The sequence below is a fragment of the Girardinichthys multiradiatus genome, chromosome 4 (assembly GCF_021462225.1).
Source record: "Girardinichthys multiradiatus isolate DD_20200921_A chromosome 4, DD_fGirMul_XY1, whole genome shotgun sequence".
Lineage (NCBI taxonomy): Eukaryota > Metazoa > Chordata > Actinopteri > Cyprinodontiformes > Goodeidae > Girardinichthys > Girardinichthys multiradiatus.
In genome coordinates this window covers 25,605,238-25,618,221 of record NC_061797.1, presented here as the reverse complement: position 1 = coordinate 25,618,221, position 12,984 = coordinate 25,605,238, and the positions used below count along the sequence as shown (strand labels likewise).

The window sequence follows — 12,984 nt, the reverse complement described above, 5'->3', positions numbered from 1 at the left end:
TTTTATTAATAACTAGTGCAGCTTTGAGCGTCTTCCTCCACCGCACTGAGTCAGATGATTGGTGGAGATCAGCACGTTAGACAGCTCCAAATAACGCTGAATGAAACTCTTGTTCAAGGGTTGTTTTGAGGTTGTTCCACTTTAAGTCAATATATTTTTCATAGAGGCCAGCACTTTGCATGCTACAATATTATGGTTTAATTAAAGTAAGTATTGCTCTGCTGCTATGCTAATTAATACAGGTCTATCAGTCCAATGCAGCATCACAAATTTTCATAAAATTTTATATACTGAGTTAATATACTTATTGGTTATAAGTTTGGTAATTTATATCTGTGAGTTAGAAATATAGTTGAAATTAGGGCCATAAGTTATCTGCACAACCCTGGGGTTTTGTTTTAGGGCTGGAAAATATTCAGTGAACTAATGCTTCTTTACTGCCACACATCAGGTGCTGTGATAAATTAATGGCAGTTTTATTATTTTATAGTGTCATTAAATTTTTACTGATCACTCTGATACAGCGGAGTAGCAAAGGACATGCAATATCTGGGGGAAGTGGGCTTTTTTGCCACGGGAAGAGACGAGGAGGCAGGGAAATCTGGACCCATCAGCGTATGGTTAATATAAAAAGGATATTTATAATGCAGAGTGAGAGGAAGACATGCTGAAAATTAATGCTGAAAGAAAATATACGTGAAAGAGCTGTCACTTAACCCAAAGAGAACATAAAAATGTTGGTGAAAACAGATAAAGATAAAAAATCAGGAAACAAAAGATGTAACAGTGCTCATTATACCCCTCCCTTTTGACCATAAACAGCTGGCAAGCCACCAGTCTCTCCTCTAAATGACTTCAGCATGCAGCTCCCCATACCGCAAGTAAAATTACGGCAGTGCACTCCGAGCCGCAGCTGAGGACTGCCACCCACAATAATCTCCTCTGCCCTGCCTGTGCAGCCTTTTGTCTGTAAAGTTTAGAAACAGATGTAGGACTTCTTCAGCTGCGTATGACTTCAGCTGGCAAGTGAAGTTGGTGAGGAGAGTCAGATAGGTTGTGAGTCAAAGAGGAAGGGAGACAAGTAGAAAGAGGAATAGATAGCAGAATCTGTGGAACTTCTTGGGCAAGGGAACCCAAAAGGGCTCGTGTCAATGTTGCAAAGAAAAGCTTTAATCTGGCTGGCCACAGAACATGTGCTCGAGGCCTTTTGCTTTGCCCACAGGGCGTTTTCTGGGCAGAAGCGGGTGGCCCTGTGCATTGTGCCTCCTCCTGCACTGGATTTTGGCAATGCGCTGCCAATCACGACACTCATTTTCTCTCACGTCTGTAAATAACCTGAGGCTAGAGCAATAGGCCTGAGATTGTTCAAATAGATCTGATAGATATCTACACTGAGCAGTAAGGTAGATGCCGTGAAGATTCTGAAAGTTTTTTTTTCTTTTCATGTTGATCCTGTCTTCATTTGTACAATTTCTCCCATAACATCTTAAAAATACATGATGAAACCCTTATACCATGAAAGTTTCTTGAATGAAACTCTGCAATTTTGTCAATGAAACTCTAACTAAGCACTCATGAAAAAACATATTTCTTCCAAGTGTTGTAAACCTAAAAATGATTTGTTTTTTTTTTATATGCAGACCAATCTTCAGTTCACATTTAAAATTTGGGGCAAAAAAACACACACACACATACAGACGTATACTACATTAGAGACAAACAGATACAGTATGAGTAAACTCAGAATTTAGTATTCATATCATCATTTCAATTATTAGAAAAAACCCCCACTAGTAATAAAAGGGGAAGAAGATAAAAAAGAAACATTCAAACCATCTATTGAAACCGCTGCTATCAGGTATTTGCAATAAAAGGAATTCTAGCCCATTCTTCTTTGTAGATTGTTTTATTACAGATTTATTGGAGGTTTAGGAGTGTGGACAGCTGTTTAAGGTCATGCGTCAGCACCACAATCATATTTTGGTCTAGACTTTGACTAAGTCACTCAAAAACCTTCATTTTGTTTTTTAACCCCTCTGAGTTGGACTTGTTGGTGCTCTTTTTAAATAATTTTACTGCTACACAACTTGAGTGTGCTAGAACCTAAGGTCAGAAACTGATTTCTTCAAAATGTTTTAGTGGAGAGAAAAAAAAAACTTTGAATCCTTCAATTACAGCAAGTTTTTAAGGTGAAAGAACCCCAGTTCATCACTTTACCACCAACATATGTGACTGAATGAATGATGTTCTTTTAGGTCAGCAGTGTTTTTGGCCTTAAAACTCTCCCATTAAAACAGTTTCTGCCCAGTCTCTTGCTTATTGTTGAATCAGGACAACAGATCTCATATGAGGAAATAGGGCCTGTAGTTCTTCAGATGTTTAAGTTTTTTTGTGAACTCCTGGATGAGTCACTGATGCTCTTTTGGAGTAAGTTTGGTAGTCTGCCCCACCACTGGGAATTGTTCCACATTTTCTTCATTTGTGGATGATAGTTCTGACTTTGAAATTGGTTTGTGACCCTTTCCAGAGTGATAGATGTCACTGACGTGTTTCTTATTTGTTTTTGTTTTTTTCATTTGGGGCATTAAGTGGTGCTATTTGAGATCTGTCTGCTTTCTTTGTGCTGTCAGACAGGTTCTATTAAAGAGATTTGGTGATTCTACAAGTCAGGGCTGGTTGTGGTACTTTAACTGAGCTCAGTTGTTTTTTAAAGCAGGCCAGATTGGTTTGGATGTTTTTTTTTTCCTTTAATAAATTAAGTTTATAATTTGAAGACTGTATTTTGTATTCACTTAGGTTCTCTTAGTCTGATATTAAAATATTGAAATTATTCAAATGCAACAACTGACACGCGGGCTGTGAAATTTGTTCATCGATTACATTAAAATTCAGGTAACTCCTTGAATTCTGACAGGAGCTACTGCTGCATATTGAGATTCTTTATTAATATGTCTTCTTTTTCTGTCACATTGGAAAGAATATGATTGACTAAGTTTAAAGATTTCATAATTGGAGTTTCTAACAGCTGCAAAACCCTAAATAGCCACTTATATTTGATAATATGCGTTACTGGCGCTTGTTATATTACACACCTGGTACGTGGTACATTGAAGGCAGTGGGTAAGACGACAATGCAATGCTTTGTGTATCTGTTACCACTATGTTGTAAAGCTATTGAGTGAAGACCAAGGGTCCCAGACTTAAACCCCTCAACAATCTGTCCCAGTCCCGACAGAAACAAAGACGGCACCTCACCATGGTAACAGCTTCTCACAGTTCACCCCCTCATCTGGTTTAAATCTTTATTGTAACCATGCTATTTATAAGTCTGCAGCTTTCCAGTAGTTTTGCAAGTTTTGAGAAATTTAAATGTTAAGTTCATCAAGGCATGCGGTAAACCCGCAGGTCCTTTCATGGAGGCTCTGCTCTATTTTCCCCAGAAGTTGTCCTTTTGCTAAGGCTAATGCACGCAGTAACAGAATCAACATTAGCAGCCACAAAAGGCTGGCATATGTTCTAACATATCACAGAGTGTAGACAGAAAGCTATTCTGGTTCCATTTGTTTAGTCAGGCCATCACCACATTTGCTTCAAAGCAGAATATGCTTCATTTTGTGGTAACTGAACTTTGTAGGTAACTAAATAAACTGAAAAAAAGTTGTGAGTTCTGCTAAATAAACTAAAAATGCTGAAAACACCTCTAAGCCAGAATGTGTTTTTTGTCAATCCCACTCCTTAATCGTCCAGAACTGTTCCACCAAATATAAGATGGACCTCAGCTTTTAGCCTTTTCAAACCCTACGGGTTGCTTACATCAAGATATTGGACATTAACAGATTCACACATCCACAAAACCCCAAGTATAATGGGGTGACTACAGCCCAACTTAAGCAATACCATAGACTGTAAATAGTTCTTTGTAGTATATTCTTTCCTCCATTCTTTCTTGTGTGCACCTTCTGGTGAAGTGCATCATAGCTTTTAGCCACTCAGGCCAGTGGCATTTCTGTATGGCTGTAGAGAGCAAGAAATTCATCTTGTTAAATGGAGACTGGGCAAAATACTGCCAAATCAACCCACAAAGATGCAGCCTTGATGCTTTGGTGGGGAGCGAAAGGCTTGACCCGGGACAGTCCCACATCTGCACAGACACACTTTTACATTATTTTTTATTCTTTTGGCAAAGGCGAACAATAGGACAAAGCATTAATGTAAGCAATCTTCACAATAGCACTTGCTGGCTGCAGCCAGTGCCTGCAAGCTGAGCATAATCTAATTTGGATGGGCAAACTCTTGTATGCCAAGGATTTACACTGCAGCCAAAATGCCTTGGTTTGCAATTTCCAAGACAGCAGTCGAAAAGGAGCAGAAAATTGCTTCCAGGGCTGCAAAGCAGACAAGATTATATTCAAAGTCTTTGTGAGGGCTTTGCCTGAATAGAGCCCTGGCATCACATGCATACACACACTTACATCTGGTTATATGCATACACACATACAAACACACACACACACACACACACACACACACACACACACATGGGGGGGCAGTGTAGCAACTACAACCAATAGGCTAGGAGTGTGGATTCTGTGAAGCACAGGTGTAATCTCCACTTGAATATTTACAGGCTGAGCTTTAGGATACACAAAATGGACAATTGGAGCCATCAATACTGAGGAAAGGTGGCGTTGTAGGGCAAAAAGGGCAGTTCAATAGGTTAATACGCTGGCCTTTCCCCTTTTGATTCCAGTTAGGGACTTGTCAGCAGCAGAATATATTTTATTTTCAGACTACCTTCCGGACATCAAATACACTGCGTTTAATCCATGTTAATGCCAGAAAAATGTATGTGTCACTGTAAAAAATAAGTTTTACCTGAAAAATAAGAGTTAATTAGCAAAACTGGCCAGTTTTGTCAATTTTTCTGTTTTGTATTTTTCTGTTACAATTCTGCCATGTTATACACCCCATCAGTGAAACTACAGATGTAGCTGAACATACGAGATAGTGTCTGGAAGACTGAAATGTTGTTTTTTTTGTTGCTCAGTTACAATTGATTAGAAATGTTATTATGGATATTTTATCATGAATTTCCCAAAGCCTTTCTATGTTCTTCAAATGCAATGTGACAATATGCTCCTGTGCTTATATTTTTTTTTTCACTGACAACAGTATTGTACAGTAATTATAAGATTGAATAATATGATTTTTTTGCAGTGTGAAAACAATGGAATGTTAACAGATATTTTGTTCCTGAAATTTAAGCATAAATTGTGACAGTTAAGTGAAATTTGCTGAGAAATCTGAGTCTTATTCGCTATAAACTTCAAGAGGCTGTAAACATCTAAATAAGAATTTAGCAACACAGATGCTTGATATCTGTCCAGCAGAAAAGGAAACAATTCAATCGGTTACAAATGGCCTCGCATTGGCTGTGTGTGACTGCAGATCTGCTGGTGCATTCTAGGTAAAAGCCTCCACCGGGCAAGGAGGAGATGGTAAATAATGGAACAAAGTAATTGCCCCTCTGAAGACAATAATACTTTTAGATAAATATTTGAAAAAGGCAAATTGCAGAGGGCTTGTAAAAGGTTTTATTGTACTGAGGGGGTATAGTAAAAACAGACAAATAAAAAGACAACCAAGTAAATCCCCTCTTGTAAAAGCATGAATATTTTACTTGTCCTCAGGTTAAAGGCTTGTAAACTGATAAACAAAGTCCGATCTATCCCATGTTCTCCTAGGTCAGTGGCCAGGAAGGGAGGGAAGAGGAGATAAAGGCCGGGAGGAATGCATTGTACTGTTCAAATACACTTTGATTGAAAAGATGAATTGATCCATCTGTAAGCAGCACTTAGAACCACTCCTCTGCCTGGTCATTACAGCGGGATAAATCAATATTTAATATCCCCCTCTAACAGCCACACCGAATGATCTTAACCTCTCCTTAATCCCATTTATGTTACCTTCCAGAATCTTCTTCATGTAAGCTCTCACTATGATAAACTTCCAAACAAGAGACTGGAAGGGGAGCTATTAAAGACCACACCATATTTATGCCAGGTGAGGCGCTTCCTTAAAATATTAATATTCTGAAACTGACCAAAGTGAAAGCTTTTATCTGAACCATCCGATTCTTTCTACTCTGTTGCCTTGTTGTATCAGCAAAAGACTCTCTCGCCGCTCTCATTTTACAGCTGAATTAGAACTTACTGTCCTTTATTTGCAGCCAGAGGATGAAGATGATGGGGGCAATTCTTTTAGCTGACTTAATAGAGCTTATCTCCATCAGACTGTCCTGGCAAAAACAGTGTCGTTAAAACTAATTTATGAAAATGCCTCACTAAGGTTTGGACCATCAAGAAAGCTTTCATAAGCGTAAGTGTAGGGTACTAGTCCACAACATAGAGTTTGTTGATACAACTAATTTTGAAATGAATGGCCACTTTATTAGTTACACATGTTTAATTGCTTTGTAACACAAACAGCAACTCAACACAATTAGACATCTGGACATGGTGAAAACAATTTGCTAAAGTCGGCATTGTTGTTGTTGCTGTCTTTACGCACAACCATCTCTTGGGTTTAAAAAGCCACAAAACTGGACAACAATAGACCGGAATAATGTTCCCTAGTGTAACAAATCTTGATTTCAACTGGTTGGCCCAAAGTTTAGCATAAACAATATGAAACCATGAATCCAACCTGTATCAATGGTTCAGGCTGGCAGAGGTGGCATAACTGTGTGGGAAATATTGTCTTAATACACTCTTGGACCAACCCCATAGTTCCAGTTGAGCCTTGTTCCACACCCTGCTTGACTATTTTTGTTGACCATGGATATCCTTTTGTGACCCCAAAATACCTATCTTCCAATGACTAAGATGATAATGCACAATGTCAAAAAGCTCAATTCATCTCAAACTGGTTTCTTAAATATAACAGTGAGCTCATTGTACTCAATTTGCCTCCTCAGTCACCAGATGTCATTCCAGTAAAGCACCTTTGGATGTGGTGGTATGGGAGAATGACAAATCTGCAGAAACTGAGTGATTCCGTCAATCTTCCGATACCTTATTTTACCAATTCCATAAATAATTATGGCAGTCCTAATGGCAAACGTAATAAAGTGTACCTAATAAAAGGGCCAATGAGTTTATATTTTAAGTCAGATACTGTTTTCCTATTTCGTGACTGATCATTTCCGAAGTTGTTGTTATGTGAATTTCATGCTGTGCCAAAGCTTGCAAAAGTCTGTCAGGTCGAGAGCATGTAAGAGAAGATTTTGTGATCACTCTTCTGGCCGATACAATTCATAATAAGTTGTGCTAAAGTGAGAAAGACCACATCTTTCCCTGATCTCAAGATGTGAAGGTAAAAAACAAAAATAAGATGATTAATTTTACTTACTTTAAATTGCCATTTGTCGATAACAAGTATAGAAAAGCTCCATTAATTTCTTTTGTACTCTTCTGCTTTGAATAAAGAAGTTAACAAACCTGTGCATTATCGCCACCTATCAGGCATGATAGGTGCATGTGAACCTGCTGCCCCTGAGTAATGCTGTGACATGACAGACCCTTCAGTTTTTTTAGAATTACAAACCCATGCACATTGCCTCTATTGCTTCGCATTTGTTGACTCTAAACTAAATGTCAAGGTCTCTGCAAACAAATGTTTGAAGCATCAAAAACACTATTAATTTGCTAATTATTTGTAGATGTTTGTGCTGTAAGTAGTCAGTCAGTCAGTCATTTTCTACCACTTATTCCATAGTGGGTCGCGGGGGAGCTGGTGCCTATCTCCAGCAGTCTATGGGCGAGAGGCAGGGTACACCCTGGACAGATTGCCAGTCCATCACAGGGCAACACACAAACAACCAAGCACACACTCATTCATACACGTAAGGTCAATTTAGAGTGACCAATTAACCTAACAGGCATGTCTTTGGACTGTGGGAGGAAGCCGGAGTACCCGGTGAGAACCCACACATGCACCGGGAGAACATGCAAACTCCATGCAGAAAGACCCCAGGCTGGGAATTGAACCCAGGACCGTCTTGCTGCAAGGCAACAGTGCTACCAACTGCACCACCGTGCAGCCCTGTGCTGTAAGTATTTGTCCTTAATGTTCTGCAAACACATACACTCACACACTATCTGCTTAAGTGGCATAAAAAGAAAAAAAGTGGATTACACATGATGAGCAACTGACTCATTCAAGCACAAGATTCCTTTAGAAAAGAAAAACAGACAGGAATTCTTCTCGTCTAAGACAACTACCTTAACAAGGTCTTTAAGACAGGTTGAGTCCAGAATTCAGATAAAACACCTGAGAAGTCTCTAAGGTGCATTAACTGGAAGTTTTTCCTTTTAAAGGCAGTTAGGCTCTACTTACTAGGGACAATGAAGCTGTCAGTGTGTTGCTTGTGAAAAAAGCCATTGTTTAGTTAATGCTTTCATGTCATGACATATTTGACTGCTCTGTTGACCACAGGCACACCTTAGTTTTGAGAAAGGAAGGCAGCTGTACCAACTCCCGAGGCTAATTATGAAGAAAAAGGGACTTACAACATAATACGAAAGGCTTTCTACATCATGTGTTAATCAAACAAAGATATCCCAGAAAAAAATAACTGGAATGAGATTTTTTGCTAAAGTTTACATGGATTATAAAATGTCCTCCTAGTTATTCAGGGATGTTGCAAAAGTGAGTTTGATTGATTTCTTATTGTAAACTCCTTTTTGTTTGGGTGGTCATGGAGTAAGTACGAGAGAGAGAGTGAGAGAGAGAGAGATGCCCTCAACCATGTCCTCTCTCTGGGCTGCATCAATTTATCTGCTTCACTTGAGTAAGAGCATAGTTGATTGCCACCTGCAAAAGCAGTAATCTCTTCCAAACACCAAATAAGGAGGAAATCAAAATAGATATTCATAGACTTTTTTACATATACATTGACCTAGTTGAGGGTGTTGGTTGAAAGTGTCAGGTGCTAAAATATTAATGAGCATTGCTCCCAGTTTCTGCCTGCTCCTCACAGCCAACTGGCAACATGGCATCAAGCTGAAGAGAAGAGGACAGCTTTTTTCTTTACTTGATTGACTCATCGATTGAAGATATTTTTAAAGGGAATCCCTGGGAGTGTGTGCTCCTGGTACAAAGCAGCCCCATCCCATGTCAGGGGACAGAGAGGGCTGCAAGTTGGCTTTAATTGGGCAAAGACTTCAGAGTTTTCTTAACCCACACTGGGCACTGCCATGTCCTGTCATGGCCCTCACACCAATATCCACAACGCAGAAGCCTCTGAGTATGCACACCGTAACACATTCATGCTAATTTGGATAAATACACATATGCAACCAGCCTCTGCCAGCTCTTATCAATATGACCACCCTGGAGGTTGATTAAAGGAAATCATTAGACTTAAGAATTACTGCTGTCTAAAAATGTTCCAGTTTCTTCAATACTTTCTTTCCTTCTCTTCTTTTTGCCAAAGAGAGGCGCTTTTTTCTTGCATTATAATGCAGAGATAAAAAGTGATGCTGGTTCTGACCTTATCAACTCTACAGTGGTTGAGGCCCACTGAACTGAGGGCAGACAGTTTTGCATCTATGCCCTGCTGGTGATGTTGGAGCTGCTCCCTCTGGATCTGCTCCCTCATCTTACGAGCCTCCTGGATCGCCTTCATCACCGTGTCCTGGTCCCCGAACAACGCAGTGGAGTTTAGGGTGGACAGAATGTCTACGTGAAGGGACAGCAAAATTAGTACACAGCAACACAAAAATTGCAGTTTGAGTAATTGAATGTGACCAACTGTGGAAAGATTTTGAGAGACAAACCCCGGCCAAGGCCTCCTCCAAGTGGGCTGGGGATGCCGCCTTTGCCGATGAGACTGTTTGGGCTGCTTTTACTGCCTGGGAACAGGTTTGATGTTGGGGATGTCGGAGATTTGACCATTTCTGTCGTCTTTGGCCGAGCAGACAGGTTGAGGGGCTGTGTTCCCTCCTCCTACAGCAGCAGAGATAGGAGTATGAAAGAAGACAGATGTGAATGGGCTCCCCCCTCCTTTTCTTGCAGGAGCTGTGGATTCCCAGACTGCACGGATCTTCTCCTCTGTTTCTGGTTAATTACAGAATCTCTATCCTGACCAAAAACTCCTTCCTTATTCTTCCTTCTTTTTGTGTCCACCCCCCATCCCTCTCCTCTCCTCTCTTCTCCTCTGCGATCTTCCTCACAGTCGTCCGGCGCCTTTGTTCACACTAATTAAAGCAGATTCTGTCTCTCTGTACATCTTCATCTGTTCTGCCTCTCCTCCTCCTCGCTCTCTGTGTCTGCACTCTGGTTCGAAGAATAAATAATGACCAGATAACAGGGGTGCCAATGATCAAAGACAGCTGTTCCATTCATCAGATGTCGACTTGCATTATCTACTTCATTAACTTGTTTTCTAATTTCAGTCCTTATTTGTGCATACTTGGTTTTTATAGTATACTTTGATATGCCCATTTCAAAAAAAATATATAAAGTGCAAATATAATGTACAGTCTGGCCTTTAGCTCAAGTTAAAGGAGGATGCATTTGTTTTGTACTGCTTGGCTGGTTCTGGGTTTTTAGACCTGTTACAGATGCAATATGAAGAGCATTACCTTCCATGTAGAAAATTTTAACCAGCCATCAACTGAAACTTATTTACCAAGGGGAGCCGACCAATACAGCTTAATTATAAAACATGTTATATGTGAGCCCATAGTTTGAATTATTTAGAAGGAAAACAAGAATATAGGCTAAAATTATTTTAATCTGAAAAATCCTAGTAACACACTTAATAGCACCCATACAAATTCCTGTTTTTTTATTCATGTATTTTAGTTTTCATACGTTGATCAGAGTGTCGACAAGGTTTCTATTAGTAATCCATTATTTGCTGTTTCTAAAAAGTATATATATGCCCAGAAAGAGATACAAAAAATATTGACTTGCACAAACCTGCCCATGTTTACATTCAGAGCAATAGTTTTGAAAGTTGAAACAACAAAAATTGGGACCAGCAAGTGGTGAATAAAGACATAATCTTAGTTTAAATAAATTGACTTCATGAGTTTTCAATCCAAAATAAAAACGTACCGGTGGATTGTGTAGTATAAATCCTTCTTCATACACAGCACAGTATAAAATGAAATGAAGGCTTAAGCTGTCACATTCTGTTTTTTAAGAGCCCTAGTGTCTCCTTGTTAAAACATATGTCTGAAGCACAGAGTGTCCTGATGTTGTGTTATTACAGTGCCAACAACAGTTTGTAAAGCAGTGGAGCTGAAAACATACAAACAAAACTGAAGGCAATATGATTCCACTGCAATGTGGAGAGAAGAGGAATAATGCCAAAACATGTTCACCAATTATTTAATTCATTTCAAAATCCTTAATATAAACATTACCGTAACCCATAAAAACCTCAAATCAAACTGTTGATTGTAGTTGTGTTAAAACTGGACAGATAAACATTAATCCAGTCTGATGGAATGAGAATTAAACAAACTACAGTTGGATAAAGTTAGATGGCATCTCCACGAGGGAGAGGACCTGAATGGGTGTGTGTCTGTGTGTGTCTTTGAGTGCAAATAAGCAAAGAAAAGCTCAAGTGGTTTCCCACCATGATTTATGGTGTTTCTCCATTGTGATATTATTAAGCTAAACTACTTCAAATGGGCATATGTTTCTAATCATGGTCTTAGCAAGCACGAATGATGAATGTGTCTTTTTCTTTGCATGAAGGCTGAGTGGAGTCATGCCATACAGCAGCAGAACACACATCCTGCATTTGGTTTCTTCACAGGGATAAGAAAAATACAAAGGCTGCTGATCTTACTTGTTGCTTCACTTTTGTCTACAGCTGTTAGTCACTTGTGAAATAGGTTTATTCCATTCTAGTAAAAAAAAGGACCTGACTTTGTGGAAAAAAAGAGACATGTGTTCCAAAAATTACTGACTTGGAGTTGCCACTGCTATAGCAACCACATCCACAAAGTTCTGGTTAAGAGAGAGGGAGCCTTGTTAAAGCTCCTCAGATTGATGGCCCCGAACAAGGCTGGGCTCGCCACCAGTAGGCTCAATGCTCAAGTACTGACTAGTGTCATTGCTAGTTTATTAAGCCAACAACATCTGGGTCAGGCTAGGTCGAGTACCACTTAAGGTTTGGTCTGTTTGGTGGGTCGGTTAAAGAAACTGAGGGCAGTACCTTTACATGAGTGATGGGGCTTGAAGAACTCTTGTCATTCTTTAGAGATGAAGGAGAGATGGGCCCGCTTGCATTGAGGGGTTGTGGTAGCGGAGGCATCTTGGCTCCAGGAGACACCTGCATGCTGGCAAGCTGGGCGGCGTACAGTTGCTGTTGGAACGGGGAGGGAGGTGGAGAAACCAGCAAGGCGTTAGCATCCAAATCCAGCAGACATTCAAAGTTTTATATTCTGTCTTTTCCTCTCCCTCTCTGCCTCTGTGTCTGCCTTCATCCCCCCACCCCACTTCTCTTTCTTCTACGTCTTTCCTCTCTTTCCATGAGGCTGGCAGTGAACCTCCTTCAAAGGTCTTAACTGTATTTCAAAGGCTGAACCCAGGGAGAGACAGCAGTCTTAAAAACCATACAGAGATGGCTTTCACTCAAAACACTCGGAGCCTCTATTTTCCACTCATCACAGAGAAAAGTTTGCAGCCTGGATGCAAGTGTGTTAGCACAGAGATCTACGCAGCTTACTATTGAAGTTTCTGGCTTGTGATTTGTCTCTGCCCAGCCATCAGGGACAAACCCCCTCATCCCGCAAGCACCTTCAGCTGTTGCCATCACAGAATATATTAAACAGACACATTGTAAGTATCTGGAACCTGCACAAAGAGTACTGATATAATCAGAATTACATTACTAACATCCACATCTGTTGGGAAAAAGATTTAACCCTGAAAACTCAATCCACATACAGCATTGATCATGTG

General features: G+C 39.9%; 1 protein-coding gene across 7 annotated transcripts in view; it reads right to left on the bottom strand.

The window, feature by feature from the left end:
• Positions 1-12,984, bottom strand: part of sox6 (SRY-box transcription factor 6) — a 162,150-nt gene that overhangs the window by 16,746 nt on the left and 132,420 nt on the right. For all 7 annotated transcript variants that reach the window (XM_047362727.1, XM_047362724.1, XM_047362723.1 and 4 more), the window contains 3 exons: positions 12,236-12,385; positions 9,840-10,008; positions 9,554-9,741 (listed from right to left, as the gene is read on the bottom strand). In XM_047362727.1, the coding sequence (XP_047218683.1) occupies positions 9,554-9,741; positions 9,840-10,008; positions 12,236-12,385 (507 nt within the window). The remainder of the gene's footprint in view (positions 1-9,553; positions 9,742-9,839; positions 10,009-12,235; positions 12,386-12,984) is intronic.